Source organism: Bombus bifarius, unplaced genomic scaffold (assembly GCF_011952205.1).
Source record: "Bombus bifarius isolate JDL3187 unplaced genomic scaffold, Bbif_JDL3187 scf7180000009243, whole genome shotgun sequence".
Classification (NCBI taxonomy): Eukaryota; Metazoa; Arthropoda; class Insecta; order Hymenoptera; family Apidae; genus Bombus; species Bombus bifarius.
The window spans coordinates 429,395-450,467 of NW_022884989.1; the positions used below are offsets into that span (position 1 = coordinate 429,395).

General features: G+C 39.6%; 1 protein-coding gene across 3 annotated transcripts in view; it reads left to right on the forward strand.

The window, feature by feature from the left end:
* Positions 1–21,073, forward strand: part of LOC117214864 (protein O-mannosyl-transferase TMTC1-like) — a 280,632-nt gene that overhangs the window by 148,789 nt on the left and 110,770 nt on the right. For all 3 annotated transcript variants that reach the window (XM_033461241.1, XM_033461239.1, XM_033461240.1), the window contains exons 3-6: positions 1,749–1,822; positions 11,224–11,355; positions 13,052–13,124; positions 19,268–19,371. In XM_033461241.1, coding sequence (XP_033317132.1) covers positions 1,749–1,822; positions 11,224–11,355; positions 13,052–13,124; positions 19,268–19,371 — 383 coding nt within the window. The remainder of the gene's footprint in view (positions 1–1,748; positions 1,823–11,223; positions 11,356–13,051; positions 13,125–19,267; positions 19,372–21,073) is intronic.

Below are 21,073 nucleotides of genomic sequence, written 5' to 3' on the forward strand. Positions count from 1 at the left end.
TCGTAAGTACAGTTCGATGTTATGATAGTTGTATAAAAGTTGCATATATTCTGAGCAATAACGTCATTTAAGAGACATATTTGCGACTTGTTTCACACAATTAACCGTAAATTTCCAAAATATATTCCACACTCGTTCGTTGCGTGTTCCCGCCGTTCGTCTATTTTTCCATCAAACAATTCACAACGTTCGCGACAAGTTGGCATTCGGCGATAGCGGCAAATGGAACAGCGTTACCGCAAACGTAAGCAGGTTATCGCGAAAGTAACAAAGTTGATTACAACTATCGATTAACCGAAATTGAAAATTCGTCTACCGAACCAACAATAGAGACGCGAGTTTCTGCAGACGGTGCGGTGTCGCAAATTAACGCGGAATAGTTGTTACACTGGATGACGGTAGCTGCATGCGCGCGTGCAGGGACCGTATCGTAGATCGGAAGATCAATTCCGCCGGACCTCGATTCGAACTTCTTCGAAACGATCTCGTTTAACGAACTCTCGTTCGAAAGCTACGAATTAAAAGTGTAGTATCGTGGACGAAAGGCTTAAGAGATATCGGACGAACCATAAACAATGTCGCGAGAAAGCCTAAGTGCCGACAGGCCCATCAATGTATCGTCGGTCCTTCGATCGAATAGTTACGTGGAAGGGGCCTGCGTGACCCTGGCCACGTGCGATTGCGGAACACGTGCGTGGTGGGGCTAAGACAAAAGACAAAGGGATGCTAAGGGAGAAAGACGAATTAACAATCAGTGTTAGTTGAGAAGCCAGAGTGTGTGAATCGAGAAGTCAGGAAGATAGTGTTGCTATCGTTGTCGAGAGAGTGTGGTCCTCGTGAGAGAGAACGTTGGAAGCGTAGTGACGAGAATTGCAAATCAACTATTTAGTTGTCTTAATTATAGTACGTCATTGTATTTAGTTCACGTTAAATAACCAACGTTTCCCGTTTAACCAACATCTGTTTAATCTATTGTAAATAAACTAATTGTAGTAAAAAATCCTACAAAAGGGACCTTCGGTTTCTCATTTCGAGTGCCCGTAACAGCGGCGCGAGAATCTCAGAATTAATTCGTTGGGTATGGTTGATCGATTCGTGGTAATGGACGATGTCCGTAAATTTCTATGATGCAACCCGCTGAATGAAGGAGAATGAAAGGAAAAGGGAGCGTTGGTGCGGAACAAAGAAGGATAAAACGAAAAACGGAAGATGCTGAGGCCACCCAGTGGCACATACGAATCTATGGATCGAGGTGATCCTCGAGAATCTTGGCACCATCCGAGCCGGTAGCTCAAGACGATCTTCGGGAAGCACGGTTATTCACTGGTGGCGAACTGTCAATAACTTGGCCAGGCTCTCTTCTCTTTCAATTCGTCCCTGGCCCTTTGGATCACATGGCCGTGTTCCTCGTCGTTTGTCCCGTGAAAGGGATCTCCTCGTTGGCTTTCTGGCGCGTCGTGGCCTTTTCGTTTTACACAGCCAAATCCAATTTCAGTCCACCGCCTACCCTGCAAGATCTTCGCACTGGCTCGAACGTCCATTGTGTCCTTCGATTTCGCTTCTCGGTGCTCGTGTCGAGAATCTACAGATTTACCACTTTGGTATTAATGTTTCCGCGTGGAACCGATCATTCGGGTAGTTTGGTTCTGCGTTTTTAATATTTCCGATATAAAATAATTTGTTTGCGCGATACAGTTTACAGAGACGCTCGTATATCAGATTTTCATGACATTTTCTTCTTGTTTCAGGTGACTGGCATCGTAGGACGAGCAGACGTACTCGCTTGCATCTTCTTCTTATTGTCGTTTCTCGCTTACCATGGGTGAGTGTAATTTTATGTAACAACAATTGCTCCATACAAAACGATAGTCCTGATCCAGTGATAATTACTTTTCGTCCACCTGCTTCGTCATAATTGCATTTTGCTTACTCGTAGTTAAGTTGAATGAAGGGAAACGAAGTTGAATTTAGTATAAGAAAGTTCCCTAATTTATTGCACATGCTCTCTACCGAATGTAATAATTAGATTGCAGATTTCTATGCGTACGAAATTTAAAGATATCGTACGAGTATCGGTGGCGATACTTAACAGATGAAACTGGGCTTCTACCTTTATCATTTTCTTAAAAATCCATCATTCAACGATAACGATTCCTTGCTTTGTCTATTAGTAACTGTCGCATTGTCGTATTACAAATTCGTCGTTGTTGAAACGTCAAATCCAGCAAAGGGCACTCCAGCGAAACATTCACAGACGTCAGCCAGTGAAAATCCGTATCAAAAGAATAACAAAAGTGATCCTCTCATTTCCTACGTTCTATTCTGTTTGTTCTTGCGTTCAGGTTGCGAGTAACCAAATAAGATAGCGTGCCAGAGGCCGTAATACAGCCATAATTTCATAGAACCATAGAACTTACCAGGTGTGCAGATACGTACGTATGTACGTCAGCGACGTCGAGCGTCGCTAACGGTCGGGACGACGCCAATCTGACGTTGAAACAGCGGCCCATTTATTCTCATGAGCGACTAGGCGGTGTGTGGAAATTATAAACTAAACTAATTTACTCCCTCGGGCCCCGAAGCGTCAGCCAACTATAGCGTATGCTGGCTGGTTGATCGCTTCCGAGCGTTTCTCATCCTCTCTAACTTTCCCCCTTTGGTCGTTTATATCGATCCTTAAACGTGAAAATATAAAGTGCTTACGAGCACGATCCCGCGAACTTACCGCGGAAATCTTTTTATCGTCGGTGTAAGAGGATTGCGGACTTATGTATGGTAAGCGATGTAACGGCTAGTTCGTCGCTCGACTTCGGGCACTTGGAGGGGGTCGTTTGACTTACCTGACTCCCGTCATGCTATATTAAAGCGTTCTTCTGAAGTTGAAGCTTTCTTTTTGTTCTTTTTAGGGATTGTGTCTTCTGCCTTGTTTTTCGGGAATACGAGGACATAGATTGAAAGAAGAGTATTTTTAAGAGATTTTTAACGTCAGACTATGGTAGCGATAGACTGTGATTGATAAGCGGATGGGTCGATAACTGCGCTGAGAACCTAACATCGAAAAGTTAATTTCAATTAATAACGATAATGTGAAACTGAATACGTACACAGATTTGTGGATGTATACGGTTGTAGACACTTCTTACGAATATACTCGTTGGCACTATCATGAAATCGATATTACGACCATCGTAATTACGTTGTCGCGTCTCGTTTAAGTGTCAATGAACCGATCGAGCAAAAGATCATTGAAAGAACACAGCGCGTTAAAAATAGTTTAACACGATCACATCCTTAGTTTCGCTTTCGCAAAACTCGTAACATTTTTATCAGACATCGGATGCGACCGGTTTTTCAAATCGAGACCTCCGCCGTGAGAACGTTATCCAACGAAAGCAACAGCGGCCTGTTCGGTGAAATGAATTTCGACGCCGGACGGCTACGTAATTAAACTTGAACCTTTCGCGGGGCAACACGGGCCTGTTTGAAATGAGGGGAAAAACCAGCTCGTATTGCAATCGATCGCGGCGCTCTCGACGTCGAGCGAATGCGCGTTTTTTCCCCCTCGATGGAAATAAGAGAAACAAATATCGAGATAGCGGCGCGAGCCGTGTAAAATACGCGGTATATCGAGAGAAGCGAAGGTGCATAACTCGTAAACGGCGAGGTAAATGGCTGCTCTGTTTAAATGACCGTTGAAACAGGTCAGTGTGTCAACCCTCGGGCTTTTAGGTAATGAATCTCGAATGAATATTTGTATTAAAAAAGGGGCGGACGCGCGGAAGGGGGTGAAAGAGTAAGAGGAAGAATACGAAACGTTTGCGAACAAACGTTTATTGTTCGAAATCAGTGACATCGTTCGTCGAATTACTCAAACGTATTCGACTGTTAGCGAACGTTACAATAGCGCCGAATGCTTGGATCGTTGTATCGGCCTTTTTCTTCGTCCACAGTTTTACAGGAATAATCGATTAACTGTTCGTTGAGCGTTAAAGTAAACGCGGTTTAACGGTGAATTTTAATTTTGAAGAAACCGATACTTTTGCTTTGGTACTTGGATTACCGTTTCGAATTATTTCTTGCGAGAGAAATGTATATGGATATTATTTGTATACAAAAGCGACCATCGAAATCTGTTCTTTTTCGCCGTGTATCGATCTTAATTTTTTATCGAATCGTAAAATTCAAAGCTGTACGATCCATCGCAAAAGTCTCGTGATTCTATTCGTGGAACGTTCCAAGCCAGCAAATACCCAGGAAGGAGGATAGCGTTTGGAAAAACTTTTGGAACGAAAAGTAAAGCCATCGTTGAGTCGATCGATTGACAGCTGGATGCTTGGATAAAGCGGTTGTCTCGGAATCCACGGGATCCATTCGTCCGCTTTTCCATTTCCCTTTGGTTTAGCCCGTCCTTTCAGTGACGATACTTTTCCTTATCCGCGTAATTGCCACCTTTTAAATCCGTCGATTCGGAACGAATCTCCTTTTCCACGGCTGCTTATGCAGCATTATGCATACTTGCCAAGAAATTAAGTGGCTAACGATTTACGTTGATCGCACTCTTCCATCGAGTTCTTCGCTTTCTCCATTTATTACTCTGCTATTTCGTCGACGTTTTTCAACCATTCAAACCTCTCGCCATAGTTAGACACAGCAATACCATAAAGATTGATCATTTGGACTGCATTTGAGAATAAAATAAGTATTTACGCAAGCTCGAAGTAATTTAATCGCGAAATGTACTATTGGGTTGGCAACTAAGTGATTGCGGATTTTGTCATCAGGTGGTAATGGAAAAATCCGCAATCACTTAGTTGTCAGCCCAATAGCTACGAGGATGTTTATGCAAGATCGCCCTTTTACGAGCACAGTGAAGAAAGTGGAACCCGAGCAAAGATACACGTACTAACGTTTCACGACCTAAATATTTTAACGACTAATCTATATTACTTTGGATATTTTACGTATTTTTGCGTACTATGTATACTCTATGCGTTCTTGTAACTAAACTTTCCGTAAATGCACAAAAATACGTAGTAACTGATAGTTGCGATAGAAATTTGATGGAAATTCGATGTGACAGTCGGATGTTTAAAGCACGAAGAGGAAAAGTGAACTAAGCTACATTTTTTTCTAAATTGATCATGAGTTTATAGCATTAATTTATTCCAATAAACTGTATTGGTCTGGTAGTATGAGAATGGAGGGATTCGTGTTGCTCGAATCAGTGCCAGATAACTTAACGGAATCAGTCGTGCAATGAATATTTTGTGGTCGCATCTATTTTAGATAGCGAATTACTCAGCTTCTTGAGTATTGGGGTTAAACTACTTTTACTCTCAAGGCTTCAGATATGTATATTAACTAGCTTTTCTCCTCAAGTATAGGAAAATAGTTCACTTTGCATAAAATTAATACGCGATATCGTATGACTACATTATTTACCCTATGTGTATGTACTTCAGTCCTATACACGTATATATACGAGCATAATATCTTGAATATTTTACAAAATGCGCAAGATAATTCCAAGAAACGTCTGTACGTACGTTCGATACGAATGCTTAATATACGATGCCCCGATTTTCATGCAATCTTTATCTGTTCCATTCGACTTAAAATAAATAAGTTTGAGCAAACTTCTTCTACTTTAAGAACATAATAACATTAAAACGTGGATCGAATTATACGTGTTCGTGTGATAAAACGTCTATCGTCGTTAAAAAATTCGAATTATTAAGCTATTCGTCAAACATGAGCGATCTGGGCGGAACTTTTAAATCACTCACAATTAAGCAGTTCACCAATCCCCTCGAAGAAAGAACCGTCCATTTTAAGTACGAACAGCTGCATTCATTAGCTCGATGAATCCATTTTTGAACACAGAGCATGGCCCGATAAATCGTAAGATCAACGACCTTTCGCCCGTTTAAATTGTTATCTCGTTTGGTCATTCGTTCCTTTAATCGAACTTACAATTTATGAAACGCCGTTGTTTTTTCCATTTCAATTTCTTTCCACGGTGATAATTACCGGCCGAATATCCAATAAGTAATAATTTCTGCGCGTAATCCTCCGTTTTCAGGCGCGAGCATACGACCATACTGTTTTTGCCGTCTCAGACGGAACTCGGCACTCCGCCTCGTTACGACAACCGTTCATTAATCTTACTTACCGAGCTTTGATGTAAATTGTAAGAAATGCCGCGTCGCTCTGCTCTGGACGTTCTCGCCGTTTTTACCACCCCATGGTTTGCGCTTTTACCTCCCGGTGGGCTTGTTCCGCGTTAACCCCATCCTTCGAAATCTGGTGCCATTTCGCTTTTAGACAATTCGTTGCTGAAACTTGAGTGTACCTAGATGAGAACGTAGCCGAAGAACGAGATGTTTCCTTCTTTAGGTAGATTGGAAGATATTTGGATGGAAGTCGACCTATTCATTCGTTAGACGGCGTTGTTAGCGTTAAATAATTTGATAACGCGAATGATTCGTAAACGATGAAATTATCGATTTCATTTGACATTGAGTTACTCGACAGGACTGGGAATAAAATTTTATTCCAATTCGTTGTTCGCTTGTTCCTTAGGTATTTTGCCCATCTAATTTCACTGTTTCGTTTGTTAGGCGAGAGAGAAGTTTATTCTCCCGAATATCTGTTTGTGTCAATTAGCAACAATTACCATATGCGTTCGTCTTATACATGTGATCAAACGTCTTTCCAAATCTTCTTTATCAAATTTTTCGAACGACCCTATGAAAGATTTATTCGTTTTAGCTAACAGATAATAAATGTATTTACTATCTCCTTAGTGGTTATTCCAAATAAGACTTGCAAATAGACGATACAGAATAAAAATAGTTGAACAAAGAATACGAAATGTCATAGTAAAGCGAGTTCTACGAAGTTTATCAGGATACTGGTGCGCAGTACGAACTAAGTTTCATTTTTACTTCTCCGATCCAAAAATATAACGCATTAAAAGCTTGAAACACGACAAACATTGAATTTTAAGAGTATTTGACCTGGACATGGAGAATAATTGTAATAACAATTCCAGTCCGAGATATGGAACGAAATGAATAAATCCGAATTGAACCGATGAAAAGTATAAACGAGAGAGGGAATTTAAATGATCGTTTAATTTACCGTGAAATGCGAGAAGAGGAAGCTATCTGGATCTGGTGAATTTCAATTTCGTTTCGGCGGAGGAAAACGTGTATTTTCAAACTTCTCGAACGCGTAATTGCTACTATCGATATATATATATATATATATATATATATATATATATATATATATATATATATATATATATCCCTTTATTGTCCCTTTCTCGTTTCTTTCTCGCTTTTTTCTATTCCCCTTGCTCCTCGTCCCGTTAAAAACAAAATTATCTTTCACATTCGTTCAGAACCTCCTCGCCTGCTTTGCTATCCGACCTTCTCGAAGTTTGCATGCCGATGCCGCGCTTCAAAGATATCCTAATTTAATTTCAAGAAGTTGAAATAGTTCTCGGCGAACTGTAGCTTCTCCCAGTAAGATGAAAAAAGGAAACAAAAAGAAGAAAAGAAAGGACCGACGAGTTTCTCAACGCCATTGTTATCGACGATATATCTTTAACTTTCCTCTACTCCGGCTCGAAAGGTAACATTCCAGGGAGCTGTCACTTTACATTGACAAGTCACGAACTTTCTTAATAACAATTTACCTTGAGTAAAGGTTGAAACATCTTTCTGGTTAGTTGTACGTAGTAAGATCGAACGCTCGAACGTTACGTACGCTGTTTTTCTTATTTTCAAAGGAAATATATGTATCGTTTAATCTCTGCCGGTTTCGCATTCGTATATCTTTACCTCTTTTCTTTGTACTTTCGAATAATCCTTCTTCGAGTATGATATTTTTGCCGGTCGTTCTTCTCTTTTGCAATTTAAATGCAAATTCGAATTATCTCGATGAAAGCAGGCGAAATGAAATTTTTTCGAACGTTTAAATTCCTTAAGGGTTTATATCGCGATATTTCAGTTCGAGTTCAGGTTAGTCAGAGAGAAATTACAATTTTACGACTATTAATTTCGCAAAAATATCGACAGAAGGTATGGATTTAAATCCAAATTTAACACGGGCTCGTTTTTCCGCAACGGGGTTTCATTATTCGTCGTACGTATCGAATTACGAGGCGTTTCGCCACATTTTCTTCGTCTATATTTTTTCCTACTTTCCAGCGATCGTCCAGCCAGGCACAATGCAATCTAAATGTATCTCGCGAAGAATGAATATAATTGTTCCTTGCGGTGCCATGATTCAAAGATAGCTTAAGTTTATTATACCTTCTAATGATCCTCGTTAATTTTTCTCAGGAACGCGTTATTAACTCCGCGAGCGATCTTTTAATTTGGACGTTTTTCAACCGTCATTTCATTTAGATCGACCCTTCAGACCGGTAAGTAAATTTTTTAATAGTGGCTCTAGAAAGTCGCGTTCTAAATTTCGCGTCGCGTGGAAGAATCTTTAAATACGAGCCACCGTTTCTGCAACTTTTGTGCTTCTTATTGCATTCGTTTGGTTTTGTCACGGTTCGAATCTGGCGATGTGTTTTTTTCTCGCACTAATCAGGTTGAAGGACCAAAGTCGAAGTACGATCGGTGTATTTAGTACTTTTAGAGTAACTTATTTTTTTCATTAATACCATCGAGATGAATTTTTCACTTAACGATGATCACAGTAATAATATAATAATACAGATTATAATGTGCACAAATTTGAAAAAACTATAGGCGAAGTATAATTTACATTTATAAGATAAAGATGGTGTACTATCGAAGACGTTCTTATTTCGGGGGACTTCTCACCAACAAAACGTAATTCAACGTTATTTACAAAATTAATATTGTCTACACAGACTCTGTGCATATATTTTGTCACGCGGTGTATAATTTCCAAGGTTTTCCTCTTTCTTGCTTAATACGATTGCGTGTAACGTTTTGATGATGGAGCGATATTTTCGAGTTATTTTTTGCTTTACACTCAAGACAAAATTGAAGGGCACTCAGTATCATACGAGGAGTCAAACGGAATGTATCGAGAGGTTCAGAGAAATAAAATTAAGGTCGCTTAGTCAAACGAATACATCGAGAAATACTATAAAGTCGAGCCGAATTATAATTTGAAATATCGTTAAAAATAGATATTAAGCCTGCTAATTCAGTGTTACAATCATTTGAAATACCTCTGTTATCCTAATCGAAACAGGGGAACGAGTGATTCGTGGTGTCGACTATCAAAATCGTAGCGATGATTTACTCTCGCTGACGCGTTTCCTCGCGATCGCGTCTCTCCGCGAACGGTCGTAACAATATATAAAATATAATAAAGGCCGTGTCGGTTAAGATGATGCAGCTGATACATTACGATCTAGGATTCTATCTAACAATGAAAATTTTAGTAAATAATGTGAATACAAAATTTGAAACAAGGTGTATTAAAAAGATAAAATAAAATATATTAAAATATCGTGTGAATCTAAGCTGTCATATTTTTGAAATTTTAATAACTGTATGGAAAAGTCATGGATTTTGTTTGTTTGATTCGTTGATCTAGTAGTCTTAGAGTGGCTCGAAGCATAAGTTGTTTGCAGCCATATTGCAAACGTCGCCTTATCCATATAAAGTATACGAAAAGACAAAATATGTAAGCAGAAGCTTAGTCTACTGCCACGACCCAACCAGTGTTTACCCAAACAAAGCGCAAATCCTCCTGTATATAAGTTTTCTTTGTTGGACGTGTTATTACGTATTCTTGGCTTATAGGGTAAGTTGTTATTAGACATCGAAAACAGCAACCAAAGGAAAGGATTGAGTAAATATTTTTGATAATTACTATCGCGGTAGCCATTACTAGGTAATTGGCTATTTACGTAAACTACGCGCAATCATTATGCTAATGAACTTAATCACGTTAATCGAATGGCAGAATCTTATAGAAAATCACGTATATGTAATTTGTAAATTGCAATACATTAAAATATTCAATCGATCAAATTTTGATGAATTAATTATACGAACTTTCTGAGGTCGAGACTTCCTTTTGAACATTTTGCTATTTGTTTATACATTCGATACATTTTAAACATTTTAGCGCACTGTCGTATACGAGTTTTGAGAATTAACTGAAAACTCAGGTTTCCGGTTAAAATAATGCAGTGAAACATAGTGATTAACTACGGTATATAACAAATGGAATTAAAAGGTACCTCAGTTGCACATTGCGTACTCTCCATTTCAGCGAGAGTTAACCGCTGCTATTTGAAATTGAGAGAAATAGAGGAATAAACATTGTATACCCGATCAAACAGTGGTTCATCGTTTAATAATATTAACCAGGAAACCAACTCTTTTTTCTCTTTCTACCAATTCTCTCGTTATATACTGGTATTTTAATTCTTTTGCAGTGTTCTGCGCGAGAATCTGAGACAAATTAAGTAGAATTTTATAAATATCGTATTTTAAATGGCATTATTAGCCTGTAAATGTTCATACAAGTTTGGAGATACAACTAATGGAGATAATCATAATTAGAATAAAAATTTCGCTAAGAGTCCGTAATTAAGACACAAGATTAGGATCGATGTTGGACTTTTTTTGCAGAGTTATTGAATGAAAGTTGCCTAAGTTAAATTCATTATTAGATTGCAAATATTTACGTAAATCTATGTTCTTATGAATATAGCTAAATAAATGCAATCTAATCGACAATTTCTTTCATTCGCTACATATCATTAGAACGAGTGCTATACTTTGGGTATTTTTGGACCTCTCAATTCTCCATGAGTGCATGGACATTGAGAATCTAGTCATCACACGTAAAGCAATCGTTTAATATAATTTTTAATTCTATTTCCTGTATTCGATGTCAAAATGCAAGAACTCTTCAATCGTTCACTCTGAATTCTCCGTCACTTCGTTTCCCCGTCAAAGGAATAAGATGAAAATTGAAAATTTTCGTAAGTTTCAAGATGCAGCAATATTTAATATAACAATATTTCGAATGTATTTTTAAGCCGAATCGAGGCTGTAGCTTCGCTTTCGAATTTTACATTAAAGTGCTCAGCTTTTTATATCAGGAAACTTTGATGGTCACTGTGGAACTTCCTGTTACACAATTCCATCTTAACGACCGGATTCTATCCTAAACGCATCAAATGAAATTTTTTCTCGTTTCGTGTTCCAGGCAGCAGACGGCTTACGTGTGGAGCAGCGTGTGCTTGGGGGCGCTGTCGATGCTTGCCAAGGAAACCGGCATTACTGTTTTGCCTCTAAACCTTCTTTACGACCTTTGTCGCTCCTGGCATTCAATCAAGAGGTAAGCGTTTAAGTCTCACGCTCGCCGACCAGTTTGGAAACGCGACACGTAACTCACGTCGATAAATCCTGAAATAAGGAGTAACATTGTGTCTTGCTCGTAGCTTGCGCGACTTTACGCGACCCTTTGCCACTTCTCAACCCACGATTTCTTCGTTTATAACGAGAATTGCAGTGAGTCGAGGGTGGATTTCATGCCGGTAGGATAATACGGCGTAGCTTTGACTTAGACCCTCGCTTTTCTGAGAATCGAAATACTCGAAAGCCTTCGCTGCATCGAGATTCACAGAAGGACGAACGATACCTCGCTTCATCCTACAATTTCCCACGTAATTATCGATCAATGCGTCTAAATTTTATCGTATTCCTTTTGCAAATCAATGCTACTTTCGTGTATTTATAGGTCAAATCAAAGACGAAGATATTTTTTACTTTAATCACACGTCTGAATTTTCCCTGAGAACTATTAACACTTTGACTGCCACGCCGAAATCACATGATTCGCTCAGGACGCCACGGGAGTATTTTTATTATTCAAAGCATATAATGGCAAAATAATAATAAATTGACGATGCGAGACAACATTCTTCCCCAATGGACCGTTTATCTTATTGGTGGTCACGGGTGACCACCGTGGCGCCTTGGTAACAATTGATAGCGACATATTATAACAAGGCTTGGTTTATTTCAACCAACCATTCGCATTCGTTATTTCGTCGTAAGCAAAACGTCCAGAATATATTGTTGAAACGTGTAGAAGATATTAGTAAACGGTATTTGCTCATTCTACATATAATAGTAAGGTATGTGTACACTTCTAACTTCAATTATACGATTATAAAGCAGCATTTACAATTATTTTCTAAGGTGTGTTTATAATAATATTCGTAGATTACCCCTGAAAGATATGGATGCAAACACAGAGCACCGTTAGATGCAGGATTCGTTCTCAATTTTTTTTTTATTGATGTTCTAATATAAATGTTTAATCGTTCAATGGGGCACTTTTTATTTCAAGGTATCTTCTATTTATCGGTTATATTCAAAATGACCTAAATCTCAATTTTCATATAATTTTTACAATTGTGAGAAGTTCAAGCGCTCCGGCCATCGGTGACCACCGTGGCGTCACAGGAGAAATCGTGTCCGGTCATATATCACTAAAGTGTCAGTCAAAGTGTTAAAACTCGATAAGAAACGAGTAGGGACGAGCGTGAAGAAAATTGCCTTCGACAATAAAATATAAAAATCGCGCGACACCATATGCAATATGTAATACGAATATCGTGGATCCTCCTTTGCATACATTCGGAGAATAGGATTTATATCCGCAAGATTTGCGTTAATAGAGGACTCTGGCTATCGGAGTTAAACAAAGACAATCCGATGCTCGACCGTAAAATAGCGAAATCGGATTAACTGTTTACAACGGATTATGCGGGGCCAGTGTATTTGAATAACTGCGCTTCGAGGCACGCAAATGAGGGCCGCTAAATTCATGAGTTACTCGAAACTTTAACTAAATGGAAGACGCTTGGCTTGATTAAACGTAATTTCCGAAATAGAGGAAAGATAAGGAGCAATGAAAAGTATTTGGCTGATGTCGATTCGATCATGGAACGAGCAATATCTGGAAGGTTGGAGTTTTTTCCACGATAACGACAAAGTTCGCTGAATGCTTTGTTTCTTCGTTTCAGGTCTATTTTCGAGGCCAGATGGAACGACGACTCGAGACACTTTTCTCGTCGGGCTGCGGCGCTGCTTGTTTCGGTGAGTTCAATATGTATGTTCGAAATTAAATTAGATTAAAAACACGTTCCTGTTCCTAAGTATAACAGTTATTGATTATTGTAGGGACGATTAATTGGAATTGTGTACTGTTGGTGCAAGATGCTGATCGAAGGGTTTTAGGATTGACAATTATATATCGATACTGTGAAAATCTGAACCTAAATTTTATTGATAAAATTTGAAGTCGATTGTTACGGTTAGGAAATCGCAAGAAACCTACGTCTAGAAATATTAGAGACAAAAGTATCGCAAATGCGAGACTCGAGAAGCCCACAATCGTCGCCAATCATGTCATTTTTAACACGGTTACTCGCCTATTGAAATCAGATTTCATAGCTATCAAATGGACAAGTCAACCAGCTTCTCCGATGACAACGAGAGAAAGACATGGCAATAAGGCCCATTGCGCAGCCACGAATACCATACAGGGAATAGAATCGAATCCTCTTAACGTGTCGCACGTGGTCACTCGTGCGCGGAAGCCCTGCATGATTTTCCGACGAGCAAGGGACGCGCGTATTTTATCCAATGGCAATGTCGTTATCGTATTACCCGCAATGTCTAAACTCGTGTCGGGCAGGAACGAATAAAGAGATCGTGCTTGGTCTACGTATCCGCGTCTATCCATTTATCTTGTTTCACGAACTCGTTCACCTTGTGCTTCGAGACATCGTTCAGGAAATTCCTGACCATAGCAGAGAGGACAATAATGAAATTGAAACGCAACACCGGCTGAGATCGATATCGGTGGGGTTCGGGGCGTTCTGCGGCAAATTTATACCATCGTTTACATGGAATTATCCATTTGTGTAATGGCTAATTGACTGTTCAAATACCTGTAGCCTCTATACACTTGCACTAAATATCTTGTATATCAGATTTGGTTCAAACTAGTCACGTTTCGTGATACTTGCAATGAAATTTCAAAATTCGTTACACGACACACACAATATGCGTATTTATCATAGTTGTACATATCTGGAATAGTAAAGTAGCAACGCAGGGCTCAAAGATATATAATTGGAGACGAGACAAGTGGTCTCGATCATCGATAAGACTGGAAACTGCGTTTTGTAGTATTTGCGAACGCACTCGGATCCGCGTCGTTAATTTTTAACGATCGATATCTTCCGTTTTTATCGTCAGACCGTCGAGATGTTAGCAGCGTCTCGTCGGCTTAAGTAAGTTTAACGATCGTTAACGCAGATATACTCGACGATGCCGAGAGTTCACTTTTACGATCGCGTAAGATAAACTCGCTTCTCTCGAATTGTGTTGGCCAACCCACGGAAACTACTTAGGCTGTTCCAGCCTGACGTAAAGCGATCGTGGCTTTCGAGGACTTACGATGAAATACGAGACAGAGAGGTGGTAGCAACGGGGTAGTTATGATTGCGCAGATGCCATTTATCAACTTGCGTTTTCTTTCTCTTCTGCGTTCTCTAGCAGACTTGGCTTTCCACGGGAACGTTTTTTTAAAATTGTAACTTCTATGGAAGTATTCGCTAGTAAATAGGAAAGAGTAATTGATTTTGTAATATTTCTTCTGCTTGTAATTAGTTAAACTTGCGCAGTGTTTAAGTAAGTATCGCGTTGAAAGTTTTAGACAACAACGATATCTGACTAACGAGCGATTTTTGCCAGGATCTAAGAGAGACGCCTCAATTTTTGTCCGTATTTTAACTCTTCTCGTAATTCGCGTGATTTTTATCGTATCTACGAGGTTATGGACGTGTACCAAGTATTGCCGAACCGATGGAAAGTCGTGTGTACGCACAGCGCGTAGTTCTACCAAACGGGATTCCGAGTTATGCTAATTTATGTGAAGAAATCAGGGAGGTGTGTGGTCACAACCCTCGTGCAGGGTCTCGCGTACGCACTTCACTGGCTTTCCATCCTCTTCGTTCCTGCCACCTATTGCCACTTACACGTCTAAAGGTATGTTCTTTCCGACAGGGTTACTTGACGTTCTTCTTCCCCTCAGCAACACTGAATTTCAAGGCCGTAAAATTTGCTGATCTTTATGAGGTGGACCCCTGGGTGGATTTCGTGTTATAGGGGTGTTTGGTGATTCCAGAACGTTCTATCGTTTCGAGCTACCTTCGTAGAAATTTTTCCAAGTTCTTCATCTCTTACAGAATCAGATTTTTATCGTTCAAACATTGTCCATTAGTTATACGTTATATAGAGAGCAACAGGAATTGCAAGAATTTAGTGTAATTAATGATAGAGAAAATTTAATAAGAGTTTTCATAAAGCAAAGAACAGTGTAAATATAAAAATGACTTGTTTGGCGCTAGCTTGTGTTTGTAGCGGTAGAAAAATTCTTTGGTATTTCAAAGAAAGAAACTATATGTATGGAACCAACAATCAAATTGTCGACCTTTAAAATAGTAAAACAGCGATAGATTTTCATCGTCAGTTTGCAAAGTACAAAATTTCTTGTATTCTTAATAAAAGCTAAGTATACGTACCAGATGTACCAGAATTACAGCTTACAAATCAAAACATATAAACAAAAATTCTCTATCAATTTGGTCAAGTTGAATCAAAATATACGTACGAACTTACTTTATGCGGTCTCAGTGATAAAATGTATATCATACAGGAATATAATTGTTGAGATGTGTATAATTTTCTGTGCTGGACTGGGTTAAATGCTACTGATACTTGTATGTGAATATCAGTGTGTGAAAGTATGTGTGTGTGCGCAGCGTCTCGAAAATAAATGAATGTAAACTGTTCAGTCGGTTAACAGTCGGGTATAGAAGAAAGTGCTGAGACGCGTGCAAGTGTGTATCGATGAATATATAAGAAATCGTCCACGAAATAAATATATTATTATTTTAATATTAATCCTCAGTATATATGTAGTGTTCCTATAACATTATTTCGGCTTCAAAGATCCACAATTTTCAACAATAATCTTCCTTTGCTTTACTCAAAGAAGTCGTGTGAAAACGTTGAGAAGTCAAAGAACTCGAGCGTCGTTACTCGTAATTAAATTCTTCGTTCAATAATTTCAGTGCATCAACAATTATCGATACGCGTACAGGTACATATTGGCTTTGGTCGAACGGTATTTACTTTCGGTTAGAACGGAACGCATGATTCTCTACAACGGTAACAGTCGTAATCGATAACACAATGCATTAGAGATGCTCGCTGTTGACTGACTGGTTCTATACGAGTATGTCTATTGTTACTTAATTGGTTTGTCGCTTAAATCTTAGATCTATGCTTTGTATTATCTTAAAGCTGTGGACGTAATTATAATTCCGTGTAACCGAGTTAACGTGGCTGCAAACTGCTTTCGTTTGCAAACAATAGGAACGTTTAATTAACAGATTCCAAAATAGAATGCCCGATAGAAGATCTAGGAACGTGATGACGCGTTTACGAAAGCCGCAGCGTACCTTTGATAGTTCTCACAGGAAAATTAATTACACGTGTAATCAGCAACTTTGTGCGTACGTGTACGGTGTTCGGCGTATAACGCTGCGCTTTGTTATCCAAATTAATCTGGAATAATGTATTCGTGGAAGAGGGAAGCGGAGTCCTGATCGCTGGCCCATTAACAGTTAACTGAAAGTTCTCTCCGACTATTGGGAGAAATCGTACGTTTCTTGCCTCCGAATATCGGCACGAGGTTCGCCATTTGAAACACCAAACGATCCACGATCTGCGAATGCTCTATGAATGACCGCGGATGTGATCGATTTGACTGTCGAGTGATTCTGTCTCCGATCGTCGAGACGGAACGTTCGATTTCAAAGCTGGGACGATTCTAGCCTTGTTAAATTCGGCCGAACGTCCAACAAGGTGCAAGTGGCTGTAAAAATACGCGTGCTGATTAGTTTTCACCGAACGGGAAAGAAGATCAATCAGTAGACTCGTTAGATACCCTCGCGTGTGAGCGTGAGGCGCGCCTTTAACGAAGAGGCAATGAACGATACTTGAAGAGAATGAAAGCAGCGTTACACCAAGTGTTACGATCGTCGAATGAAATTTTTCCGAATGAAAAATAGCCTCTTACGTTCCAATTACTCGCTTGCCATCAAATTATTTTCGAAAATCACGTTGTTGTTGGAACGAAACAAGTATCTTGGAATCCTACATCGTAGATAAGAAATAGACGGTTCTAAAACCTTTGATAATCAATTAATTCCGTACGTTTATGCCTCTCCGTTACATACAATATAATTATATAATATAACGTGTATTTCTAAACGATATTTGATTTCCACCTGACGTCTTTTCCAGCGCGCAACTAGATGTTATCCAATCGTCACACCAAATTTCATCATAGCCGAAGAAAAAATAAAACGGGAATCGATCGAACGTAAAAATACACGACGGAGCGCGTTGGTCTCGTGAGAAATATATTCCCGGGTGTGCAGGAAGAGGTTATAATACCACCCCAGGCATTCCCGGAAGACTAACAAGAGGGAATTCCGGCGGGAACGCGGTCCAGCGACGTTCCGCGCGCGTCGGATATTTACCGAAATTGAATTTCTGTCTCGTTCCTGGCGTTCGTGGCGTGGGTCAGCGAGCCCCTTGGCGACGTAACACGATATATTCTCGCTGTGTCCAAGGACGAAGACGTCAGTGGCCAACGAAACGAGGGGTGACGTGGAACGAGAGTTGTTCGACATCGAAACGTCGACGTGGGACGTGTATCGAGTACACGTACGTAACGGCGGCTTCGTTGATCGCAGAAGAATATGAATACCTTGGATTGGCAGACATTGTCCGGCTCTAGAACCCTTCTAGAATCCACTCGTTTTCTATCTATACCAAGAACACGCCGGACATGCAGGATGGAGGATTCTGGCGAAGACAGAAAGAGAAAGGGTTGATGGGAACCGTCTACGTGGTGAAGTTGGAGGGTAAGGCGTAAAGAGCGATCTCCATCGAAGAGGATGGGTTGGCCTGGCTATCGGAATAGCGAACTGGCGCCGGACGTGACAGAAATGCGACCAAAGAACGCGTGTGTCGTTCTACTACGTAAACGCCATGACGACGTCTCGTTCTATACCATTGGCATCCGATCGGAATGTTGTCTGCTATATTTTGACGTATTGCGATGGAAGATCGATTTTTGGCTACGAGATATGTATGGTAGAGACGGAGATATTTAAAGGAAAGATAGATATACGTGTATGATCAAATGCTTCTAGTTCGATTGTAAATTTGATTTATCTTCTCAACGGTAATTTTTCTGCGAAGCTGTACGTTAACGAGATTAAGTTTCCAGCGTGGTGTTAGCGTAAATCTGTGATTCGTAATTGCAACGCGATCGAACCGAGATGTGTAATATCATCGATATTCCAGTTAAAGTACAGAAAAATACTTCTTTGCAACGTTATATGTTACATATTGCACATACGCTCTGGTACAAAAGCCTCGGGTCAGCTTTCATTTTTAAGCAGGTTTCAGTACTTGGTATAAATTGAGAATCACGAAGCACGCAACTAAGTCGGGTAGTGTATTTCCGCGTAAGATTTTTAAATCGAGGCTTTTCCTGTTTTCCGTTTTCCAAGCTAGCGAATGAAACCTTCCAATGCTTCTAGCAGTGTAGCGAGTCATTGAGCCGCAAGTTGAGAGCCTCTTCCAGAAAAGGCTAGTAAGTAGCACTTCCGCAATCTGGATTCCCTTTTGTTTTACTCTCATTCATCTTTCGAGTCGCGTAAACGGCAGGCAAAAGGTTCGCGTTTTAGGGCCGCGTAAATCTTGGAGAAACAATTCGTTGAAAATTCGGACGAGATTAAATCGATAGTGTAATCGGATCGATGAAATCGGTAAACATTGAATATTTCATTCGATTCTGGCTCTAACTTTAACGAGGACTGCAGTGATTGATGTAAGTAGATACACGCGAATACAGAATAGAGTTATCACTTTTTCATGTTAGTCTGACATTGATGTCGCTTGAAGATTCGTCTATGATAAAAAAAATATATTATATCGAAGTTAGCTTTTTATAGAAGTATTTGAACAACTTTACTAGGATCTATGTGTTTTGAACGTAGACGAAAGGAGAAAAAATTGTAAAGTAAATACGCGTTACTCGAAACAATTAAACACGCAACGATTGTTAAAGGACTTTTTTTTGTTCGCAGTTTGGTGTGCTGCTGGTGGTACGTCTGGCTCTTCTTCACGGTACTCTGCCCAAGTTCTCGCCGCAGGATAATCCGGCAGCTTTTCATCCCTGTTTCCACGTCAGGTGAGTATCCACATAAGTCCTTTATGTTACATGAGTCGTAACAAGGAATCCTATTACGATGTTTCAAAACTCATACCACCTGCGGACATGCGGAAACCGTATACGGTTGTTGTCTAGCTCGGGATGTAGCAAGCAGTATCGTGTAAACACGAAATCAAAATGACCAACAATCAAACGTGTTTACTACTTTGATCTTACTATACGCGTTTACGTTCCCCTTTTAGCAGCTGTTTGTTGTACGTTCAATTGGAGAATTCAATTAATTTTATTAGAATCTAATTCTTGTCCCTTTGAAGCTTTGCTTTTATATTTAAACTCTGTCTTAAAGATTAAATCGCCTTTTGGTAATTGCTATTATACATTTTTACATTTGATTTTAGAATCAAATACGCGTTTACCCTCTTGCACGGTTATAAAATATTAATAACGTTAATCGTATACACTATCGATTAAAGTAAACTAACGTAACGACTGAACAAATGTTATCCGATTCATATAAAAACATTGCGAATTTGTCATCTATTCCATTTTAGAACACGTATTGAATTTTAGCCGTCAAGCGACATAAAAGTCAGAAAATCAACAAAAAATGGGCTTATCATATTTTTTCCGTGTAATCTTCATATTCGTAAAAATTGTTTATGATTGTTCAAACGCTGAGAAGCTGTAGCTTCTCTGTTTTAACCAATGAAACAGTTACCCCGGGGCCAACCACACAGAATGTCACGTCAAACTATGTTTCCTACAGGATATCCTTTGCTCGTGAAGGATATCTCTCCGTTTCCCAGTTTCCCGGATAGAGGCCATCGTTTATACCGTGTCGCTGCTTTCAGGCTGACCCGAATCTACGATAGTGCTCGAGTTAAAACGCCCGGCTTTTTCCTCTTTGTGTCGCGCTTCCAGCGATATCTCAAACTTCCGAATTCTTCGCCAATGAACATTTCTCTCGACTCGTCCCGGTTAAACCGACCGATTCGCCCTCCACTTTTCCAGCTGTTTACCTCTGATTCGGACACAGGTGGGACGAGCTTAGAAACACAAAGGCAAATCAAGCTAGTAGTTAGCTGCATCGTGAAAGAGCCGATGCTCGCGCAGCTTTTAAAAATATTTCTCGATCGAATTACGAACAGCAAACGTATTCTCGTTTGCAACAGTCTGAAAGAGCGTCCTTTCAATTTCCAATCGTTCCTTGCAACATCCTGTAAAATTGGCCTGCGTTTACTCTAATACAAAACTGTCCCTTGGGCACCCCTCGTTTCGATTTTCGAATGTACGTACAAATGTGAACATTCAAGGACGAACGTCTCGAAGTGTGAATATTCTTCGATATCGCATATTTTTGCAAGTTTTACGATATTCCTATCGCTTCCTATTGATTTTTACAATTAATACGATACGCTTCCTGTATGGTATTATTATATAAAATATTTATGCACGTATGTGCAATGTCAATTTCGTACTGTGGTAACGAAGGAAACGCACTGTCCAGATAACAGAACGTTCGAATATCAGAATGTTCTGACGGTAGAATGTTTGTACAGTAGGTACTCTGATACTGGAGATTCTAGCGTGTTCCTAATGACAGTGCTGGATTACATCAGGATTTATCCATACATTAGATATAGGTACGATCAATTGTTGTTACAGCTAACAGTGACTATATCTCTGTATTTTGGCTACCTCATTGATACGAAATGTGACA